The sequence below is a fragment of the Gigantopelta aegis genome, chromosome 4, assembly GCF_016097555.1.
Source record: "Gigantopelta aegis isolate Gae_Host chromosome 4, Gae_host_genome, whole genome shotgun sequence".
Lineage (NCBI taxonomy): Eukaryota > Metazoa > Mollusca > Gastropoda > Neomphalida > Peltospiridae > Gigantopelta > Gigantopelta aegis.
In genome coordinates, this window is record NC_054702.1 from 32,654,943 (window position 1) to 32,665,179 (window position 10,237).

Here is a 10,237-nt window from a genome sequence, read left to right on the forward strand (position 1 = left end):
ACGTGTGGAAAGGGTCTCTTTTAAATGAAATATTAACGCGTTGCATGTATAATTTATTTAAAGGTAAAAGGAACATTAATTAAAGCTAGATTATAAACAAATGTTATTTATATTTATTTCAATAATACTGTGAATTGCAAAACGGGTTTTACAAGCAGGGTTGGTACTAGAGGTAAATAAGAAAGATATGTTTTTATTCGCTGTAAATAAGTAAATAACATATGCAAGTAAAATAATAATGTAATATTTTCAGTACTATAAATTAAATTAAATCAAATTAAGTACATCAACATTTATAATAAAATGTCAAGTTCTATTATGAATTCTTCTTCTTCGTCGTCTTCTTCTTATTATAAATGGCCAAAATTAAAATATGAATTTATTAATGTCATAAAAATAACATGTTTGTAAATCTTTTCTTGACATATCTTATAGAAATATAATTGTTAATTATAATTTCTGATTTTTTCTAACTTTAGACTTGTAAAATTAATTTAGTATCACGTTTTAATTTAATCAAATTTGCCAACAATTAGAAATCTATAAGAAAACTACCCCCATAAAAAATGCACCCATGTAACAGAATACAACATAACAGAAAATACAAAACAGGACTAAGAGTCAACGAGACAGATGGACAGAGAGAGAGAGAGAGAGAGAGAGAGAGAGAGAGAGAGAGAGAGAGAGAGAGAGAGAGAGAGAGAGAGAGAGAGAGAGAGAGAGAGAGAGAGAGAGAGAGAGAGAGAGGGAGAGAGGGAGGGAAAGAGAGCGAGAGAGAGAGAGGAGAGAGAGAGAGAGAGAGAGAGAGAGAGAGAGAGAGAGAGAGAGACTCACACAGACAGACAGAGAGTATACATTTTCATGTACTTCGTTTTACTCTTCCAGTGATGTACCTTTCCGGTGTACTATATAATAGTATTTAATAACAGAACATCCCACCCACAAAGCTGTAGACGCATTTTGAATATTTCATGGATGGATGGTTTCTTTACTTCTTTCTTCATGGATATGTTTCAGTTGCTTTTGTAAATATTTGAGTTCATCTACTACATGACATACATTGTGATCTCTCTACGTTAGTAGTTTTCTGTTTACACGCATCGTGTTCTCTTACACACAAAAAACATACATCTTTTTAACCCGTCAAAACTATTCGAAATAAATGTGTTTTCGTAGGTACACAGATGCGCACTTGTGTTGTAAATTATCGCTTTACTAAAACATATTTGATATGGTAATCTCGATTTTGTGTTTCGTGTCATTTTGTGTCAGAGAATATATTTCATGGAGCATTTTTACACAAAACTAACATGATCCCTTTATGACGCCCATTAAGGTATATTTCGTCAAAGCGTTTTACTTTCCTCTTACAGAAAGCCAGTTCTGATAATACGAAATAAAGTGAAAGATTTACTGGCAAAGGGTCGAAATTCAGATTCCGCTAGAGGGCGTAAGAATGTTCGGTGTTATCGCTTTCTAAACAGTCGCAATTGTTATCAGAGATTTATTCCCTATAATGCGTTTTTCTAGACATGTTCACTTTTTTGGTATATTTATTTGCATGTCAAAACCACGAATACACTCAAACGTACGTATCAACTACGCGCACATGCACATGCAATGCATGCAGTACATGGATTTTAAAGTAACATAACTCTTGTAAGAATAAGTTTATTACTATTCGTTTAACTAAATATAAATCTAGCGATGTTTGTTGTCGATACAAGGAATGACTGTTATGCCTGAGAAGGTACATATAAAAGATCCCTTGCTGCTAGTGGAAAAAATGTAGATGATTTTCTCTCAAGACAAAACACACTTTACGTTTTAACTTTTACCGGTTTTACTAGAATCAACACCGATTGTTATAACCGAATTTTACGCGAATCGATTTAGTGATTCGAGTATTGATTCTACGTGTATTTCCTCAAAAAGTTTTAATGATGCAAATTCCATTTTGCATTTATCGTAGAAGACTGTCAAAAATACGTACCACTCGTATATTGCGGTGCATCATGTCAAAACGAGTTCAAATATTGACCTAAGTGATTGTATGAAAATTATAAATGATTTGGCATTCATAAAATTTAAGGAATATCATGTATCATTTGGAAAACACGATTTTTACTGCCAGAAAGTATAAGACAGGCCCGTAGGACCGATATCTGGAGTGAGGAAGAGAGGGCCACAAGCTCTAGTGGAAGGGAGGGCGACACAAGTCATATTTTTATCGGTATTTATATAGAGGACAAAACACGAACAATTTCGTCCTCAACTGGAGAGGGGGGCAGCCCCCTCACTACCACCACCACCTTAGCCCCCGGTTCCCACGGGCCTGAATGTCTTGATCTGAACATAACATACGTGTCTGTTACCCACAGAATCAAAACCAAAATGATATGAGCGTATGAGGTGTATAAAATGATTTCATTATTGAAATGTTAATATTTATGTTGCAAATGAATTGCCAAAGCGAATCACTGTGTTCTTAGAAGATCCCTTTAAACTATATTTAATTTGGACAATATGCACGTTTTTAAATCCCATGGTTATTATGTTATTTTGTTTATGTTATGTTGTTTCTAGTGTATAAATGTATTGGACATTATACCATACAAACATTAGTAATTTGAACATATATATGTTTCTAAATGTCAGACATTATTATGTTAATTGGTTTGTGTTATGTTGTTTCTAGTGTATACATGTATTCGAAGGAATGGACATTGGACCATACAACATTGGTAATTCAGGTTTCCTTTATATTGCAGTCGAGACATGGTCGAAGAGAACATGAAGCAAGCGATGCAGCAGATGTGTAACATGAACCAACCAATGATGCCTCACGATTATGGTCACGGGGACTTCAATCTCGGAATGCCATTGGTCAAGCCGGAACCAATCCCCACTCACTACCTGTGTTCTCCGCCAATGGAGCATCACCACCACCATCTTCACCACCACTCCGTGCCACCGGTCTGACAGTGGGCGGGCGCCGAGATGGAGGAGCCATCTTGGTGATGGAAGATGCTCGTCGTGTGTTTTAATACCAAAATGAACATTATGTAACCCCTGTCGTAAAATCCAGGCTTCTGACGTCATCACTTTATGTGTATAGCCTGGGGTCCATCTCGTTTGTACTGTCAACGATGTGACCCATTGTTGTCCGACAACCTCGAATATTATTTATAAACAGCTACACTGCGTTCAGCGACAGCGTGCGCCGCTAACGTTCGCCAACTAGCAGACTGGTTCCTGATGCGGTTATTTGGTTTAACGTAAAGCGCATAAACCAGTAGAGCGAACGTTTTTTTTTGTGCTTGGTCTGGTTGAACGAATTCCTGGTATTCATGACTAACTATCCTGCGTTCATTTGAACGAAATGCTCGCTAGCCGTGTTTTGGCGACTAACGTTAATTTAATATGTAATCTGGTTGAAACCAGTGACGTCTTTAATGGTTTTTCGTGACAAACTTTTCTTTAATGAACATTCCTAGACTTATAAAACTTTAGAATCTCAGATGTCACAGACATCCAATTTACATGGCGTTGCCATCACGCTATACTATCAAACTAAATTACAATACTCTAGGGGCCGAATTTACGAAGCCTGTTTTTTACTTCTTAAACGCGGGTGTTTAAGCATTGTTTTAAAATGTATGTACAGATATACGCATGTAAAACAAAAACTGGCCTTGTAAATTCGATTCTAAAAGTTTTATAAGCACAGGGCCAGGTGTTCATTCATAAGACGACCTACTGTAAATGGAATCACTCTGACGACTAGTGTTACTTCAGTTTGATAAAATGTCAGATTTAAAACACCCCACATGCTCGTTGTTTAGTGCTAATTTGGATCAAAAATAGTATTTATGGTACCTTTAGTGGTACACAGTCCTTTTATGTTATTTTGTTTTCATATTTATTAAAATTATTTTGACAAAAGTTTATCATTAAAGTGCGCCATGGTCATTGCTGAATAAAATAAGTACTGTTCATTCAAGTTTAAACGTTTATCGCATACTGATTGTTTGCTTCTAAAACAAAACACAGTAATAGGTCCTTCGATACACAGTGGCTCTGAAAAATTATCATACAGACGATCATTTTACTAAATGGAATTTAATTTCAAAACTGACATTCATATCACAAAGTGACATAATGTTTTCAACTTGACATTCATTTCACTAACTGGAATTCAATAACTGGAACTGTGACTTGTTAACCAAGCAATTGGGTGTATAAGGGAGACACTAAAATAACAGCCAATAAAACGTTGACGCTTTGTTGACGTCATCAGGGAACAAAGCACTGAACTTTTCACCAACGATATTACAGATAATCCGAGTTATATACAGGCTTACAAATCAAAACTTTATTTACGTGTTTATACCCACTGAAGGTTCAAGCACGTCTGTTCCGACCACCAGATCCGACATATGTCGCAACATATGTCAGTTGTATCGATAGGCACTTGTATACAGGCTTAGGTCGTATTCGTTTATTATCAGAGATGTAACGATTCAATAGCCAGGGGCGTAGCGTGTTCTGGACCTGGGGGGGGGGGGGGGTGTTCGAATATGAACCAAGTTGACCCTTTTTCCATTTTGTTTTTGCACTACCAGAAACTCCATATGTATAAACCTGTATGGGACCATTTACTTCAGCTGGGGGTTCGTCCCAACCCCCCCCCCCCCCCCCCTACGCCCCTGATAGAGCGATGATACGTTAAATGTTACGATGTCCACGTCACGATATGATAAATATCGGAATTAAAAAAAAAAATCGGAACTAAAATAATGTTGTATTGTTGGTCTAACATTGACAACAAATTTATACTCTTTATATTCAATTTTGAAGACGCATCAATTGCTTTGAATGGTGAATGTTTAAAACGTCATGTTTAGTTTGGAAATAAAAAAAATATCCTTCTTTACACTTTTCTTGTAATACTAATAGACGGAACTTGAAAAAAGCGCCATACAGACTATTTATAATTAGCAGACTACCCTGGGGTTAATGCTATTGTTATATATAAAATTTATTTGAATTTTTTTTCAAGTATCGATACCATGGCGCATGTATCGAAAATCGAAATATCGTGACATGTCGAGATATCGATTAATCGTTACATCCTATTATTTAAACACAGGCCGCTCGTTTACAGTCAGGTGTAGCTGTTGTTGCAAAAACTGAATGTCGCGCACAATATCAGTGTCTCGTTCTTGGTAAAGTAAAAACGAAATTACTTTTGTGTCGTGTGCTGTTTTTGTCTTTAAACGTTGTGCAATCTTGTTGAAAATAAATGCATTTGTGATAACCAGGTTTCCATGGATTTTTTTTTTTTTATCACTTTGTATTTATGTTATGTGTTTGTGTGTTCTGGGTATTTTGTGTGCATGTGGTGGTCATACGTCTATAAGTGCAGAATACCCTCGGTGGATCCATTTTCTGATTGCGTTTTTCCCGTTCCAACCAGTGCCCCATGCCTAATATTTAGAAAATACTCAAGGAGCTACGAGGCAATACCATTGCAAGATAAACGGTATTGCCGGGAAGTGAGTTGGGTGTTCTATGTATTACCCATTATCAATCTTTATCATTTTATGGAAGATTTTCAAACGATACTGTTACTGAAAACAAGTTTGTAAGTTGAGAACAAGAGACAGCGTTGCGCCATAGCTCATTCGGTTCATTTATTACCCATATAAGGCAGAGAGAAGTGGAGGGAAAAAAAAAAAATTTCCCTAGGGAAAGAAAAAAGCACCCATTTATTTCCCTAGATACGTTTTTACGTCATAATCCGTGCTTCCCTATACAGCTTTGACGTCACAACTGTTAAGCAACAACAAACAGTAACTTTTTTTTAGTAAGTGTAAGAATAGTTTCCATGGTGGCAGTCATATCAACAACTTACATCAGCGATGCCTACGTCACAGCTATGATGCTGTGTCTTGTTCTGAACTAGCAAATTTGTTTTCAATAACAGTATTGTTTGAAAATCTTCCATAAAATGATAATGATTGATAATGGGTAATAAATAGAATATCCATCTCGCTACTCGGCAATACGGTTTTTCTGTCTCAGAAAAGACAACCTCAATTCACTAGTGCGAGATAAACAGTAGGCCTATTGCCTCGTAGCTCGTGGAGTATTCTCTAAATGTGCTGTCGTATCCATATATAATGCATATATAATGGAAACACCTTTTGTCTGAAGACCACGTATCAGAATGATTCATGTTTAATGATTAATTAATCAGTGTGCTCTAGTGGTGTCATTAAACAAACTTTAATTTTATGTAGGTACACATTGCATATACAATGTCATCTACATGTATACTAAAATAATATAAAGGCATTGTTGTTGACCCATTAAAATTTAATACAATATGATTGGCCGTTTGATAGTACATGTGTTTATCTTATAACCTTTTATAACCTCTTATAATCTTATATTTCAAAACATATCTTGCGAGCATAAGCGAATCGGATATGTTTCTAAACAACGAGTTACAACACGACTAACGGTCAGACAGATAGCATATAACATTAAGTCATCTACCGCGTACTCACATACCATAAGAAAAACGAGAAAAAATTAGGTTAAACGAAATTTATACGTATTTTCAACTGAAAAACCATTTATGTCGCATGCGCTTGAACCGTTAACTTATACACAATAGGTAGAAATTAGTTTCGGTAGTGTTAATCTCCGTGGACGGTCTAGTTTCAGCCAATCAGATATTTTCAATCCAGGAAATTTCACGCTGTGTTCTCACTAATGAGTGTGTAAGCCATTTTATATACTTTCCAAAAACAACAAATAAGACAGGATAGCACATACAACGGGGTTTGTTATACCAGTCGTGGAGTTTATTATACCAGTCGTGAATCACTGGTTGAAATTCATTGCTCAGTCAACCTGCGAAGTGGATAAAATTCTGTGACAATCTGTTCATTTAATCCAGTGATGTTCTCACTCTAAATTAGTCTGTGTTGGCATCCATTCCCGTCCCGACTAGTGTCCTACGACTGGTATTATACCAAAGGCCATGGTATGTGCTGTTTTGTCTGTGGGAAAGTGCATATAAAAGATCCCTTACTGATAGTACACCTACCCCCTTCCTGTCCCAGAACTGTCCACTGGCGAAGTCAGAGCTCAGACCTGGGATGGGCGTGCCTGAACCTTTTGGATATGGGCACGTTAATAGAGTTCCCGCTTCCCGCTTAAACGTGGGGTATACACGCTATAGTAAGAAAGTTAAAATTTGTTTTGGTTTAAAGACAATACTAGAGCACATTGTTTCATTAGTAGCAAGGGATCTTTTATATATGCACCATCCCACAGACAGGATATCACATGCCACGACCTTTGATATACCAGTCGTGGTGCACTTGCTGGAACGAAGAATAGCCCAAATGGGCCAACCGACGTGGATCGATCGGATACCGACAGCTCATAAAACGAACGCTTTATCACGGGATTACGCCCCCACCCCCACCCCCAGCTACAGTAAGAGTGCACAAGCTCTTTATATATGCACACATATATAGTAGGAAAAAAGTAAATGTGTTGGGGGCCTCATTTGGAGGGCACATGCCCACTCCAACCCACCTTGTTCCTACGGACCTGCTAAAGAGGATACCCTGAGTTTTTTGTTCCTGTAAGACGTTTCCAACTAATAGTAATAGACCCTTTTAACGACCAAATTACATACATTAAATAAACTGGGCATATGGGCAGTAGTATTCTATCATAGAAGAAAATGTATTTAATATATAATTTTAGTCAAAAAGGCTCTATTAGTCGGAAATGTCTTACAACAGCAGTAAACTCGGGACAGTCTCTTTAATCGGTAACCAAATTTAAATTGTAAAGAGCCGCTTTTTCATTAAAAAAAATAATAATAAAAGAGATTCAGTCAAGCGAAAATAGTTAGCCTAACCAGTATTCGGACTGAAGAAAGAAGAAGATCCTACTGCGCTTATTGCAGGGGGCGTACAAAGGCGCCCCGACTATTACTTTGATGGTGAGGTAACCCCATGCCTAATTCGAATTCTTGCTCGCGTCAGCTACACATGAACTGAGTAATACAAATCTACGCTGTAAAATATAAATTGGGCCTGTTTTTAGGGAAGCTGTTCAGCATTCCCAAGGATTATTTAAATGGTGTGTCAATTTGTAAACTCAGCTTGAAACTGTGCACTTATTGCTTTTATCAGTCCAGACTTTCTTTATGTGGTACACGTAAATAATGTTTAAAAGCCGAACTATAGTGGGTTTTGCCCCAAATAGATTGTACAAATATATAAATATTATATAACTTCAAAACTGCAGTGTTTGAGTATGTTGATCTCATTGTTATGTACTGCCGTCGCCAGATACTGATGACGGGGTGGGGTGGGGGGTAAGGTGGATACATGTTGCTCCACTCCCACCCCAATAAAAAACAGTCGCTACAGTATGTTCCTACCTTAAACACAGGATTTTCGGAGCTTCTGGGGAATGGATGAGCACTCGACCACCACCCCGTGAATCTGCGCCTGCTCCCCCGAGATAACAGGACCTTTTCTGAATATTGTTTTTTATTTTTTTTTATTTTATTCTTATTTGCGACTTTACGTTTAATAGTCCACGAACCAAGCTACAGATTTTCGAAGCTATTTTAACGCTACGATATCGTAATTTTGTAAAATCGTCGAAAGCTCTGACATCACTACGAAAATAGTTGAGCACAGCACCTAATACACAGTTGGCTTGTCACTTTAGACTGTTTGGGAGATGCCTCTAGAACATTTCTGCAGAGTTGAATTCTAGCAGCAACAGTAGATCACAGCCTTTTTTAGTCGAGGGTACGACTTAGATGCAAATCACTTGATTAAAACGATAGACCAGTGGAGCCGATTTCAGTTAGATTGGGTGTAAATAGGAACAATGTCCTACTCTTTAGTGTTTTTCTTTCTTCCTGGTCTACAGGCTGGTAGGTACTGGGTTCGGATCCCAGTCGAGGCATGGGATTTTTAATCCAGATACCAACTCCAAACCCTGAGTGAATGCTCCGCAAGGCTCAATGAGTAGGTGTAAACCACTTGCACCGACCAGTGATCCATAACTGGTTGAACAAAGGCCATGGTTTGTGCTATCCTGCCTGTGGGAAGCGTAAATAAAAGATCCCTTGCTGCTAATCGGAAAGAATAGCCCAAGTAGTGGCGACAGCGGGTTTCCTCTCAAAATCTGTGTGGTCCATAATCATATGTCTGACGCCATATAACCGTAAATAAAATGTTTTGAGTGCGTCGTTAAATAAAACATTTCCTTTCTTTCTTTCTTTCTTCCTTCCTCTTTAGGGGCAGAACGTAGCCCAGTGGTAAACCGTCCGCTTGGTGCGCGGTCTGTCTGGTATCGATCTCTGTCAGTGGGCCCTTTAGGCTATTTCTCGTTCCAGCCAGTGCACCACGACTTCTATATTAAAGGCCATGGTATGTGCTATCCTGTCTGGTATGTGCTATCCTGTCTGGGATGGTGCATATAAAAGATCCCTTGCTACTAATAGAAAAATGTAGCGGGTTTCCTTTCTGAGACTATATGTCAAATTTACCAAATGTTTGACATTCAATAGCCGATGATTAATAAATCAATGTACTCTAGTGGTGTCGTTAAACAAAATAAACTTTCTTCTCCTTTATTTTTTATTTCTTTCTGTCAATCCTGGTTATAGCCATAACGAAAATGTATTTTATTACTATCGTTTCTGTCATCTTGACTTACAAAAATATATGTTTCTGTTAAATCTTGGGAGAGGCCTTAATAGCCTATAGGTATTTATTTGCCTGTTGGTCAGTCCCTAATTAAACCGCTGTATTTGGTTTGCGGAAATATATATTGTTTAAACCGAAACAATATTACACAATGAAGAATTTGTTAAAGTTGAACGAGTACCGCTAGATGCAACAAGACCAATGGCGTATGCAAGTTACAGAATCAAGGGGGACCTGTCCCCCTCTGAAAACAATTACAGTGTTCCTTTTTTAACAAATTGTTGAGTTTTATTGAAATACCCTTTTTAGGGAGTTGGTCCATGTGAGCCTTTGTCCTAGGTCCCCTCTCTAAAATAGTTCCTGGGTCCTCCCTTGGAGACACTTTGCCATCCTTATCATGATGAAGACTCTACCTTGGTTACAAAGAAGATTTCCAGTAAAATGGTAATAACACATGTATTAACAAAATGAAAATT

At 37.5% G+C, this 10,237-nt stretch overlaps 1 protein-coding gene across 2 annotated transcripts in view; it reads left to right on the plus strand.

Annotated features, from left to right (window-relative positions):
• The window catches only part of LOC121370403 (homeobox protein SIX1-like), a 43,593-nt gene extending 38,268 nt beyond the window's left edge, over positions 1–5,325 (plus strand). The window contains exon 2 of one of the 2 annotated variants that reach the window (XM_041495596.1): positions 2,754–5,325. In XM_041495596.1, coding sequence (XP_041351530.1) covers positions 2,754–2,982 — 229 coding nt within the window. In that variant the 3' untranslated portion in view covers positions 2,983–5,325. The remainder of the gene's footprint in view (positions 1–2,753) is intronic. The other variant, XM_041495598.1, reaches the window with a different exon arrangement.
• Positions 5,326–10,237: the final 4,912 nt, after the last annotated feature.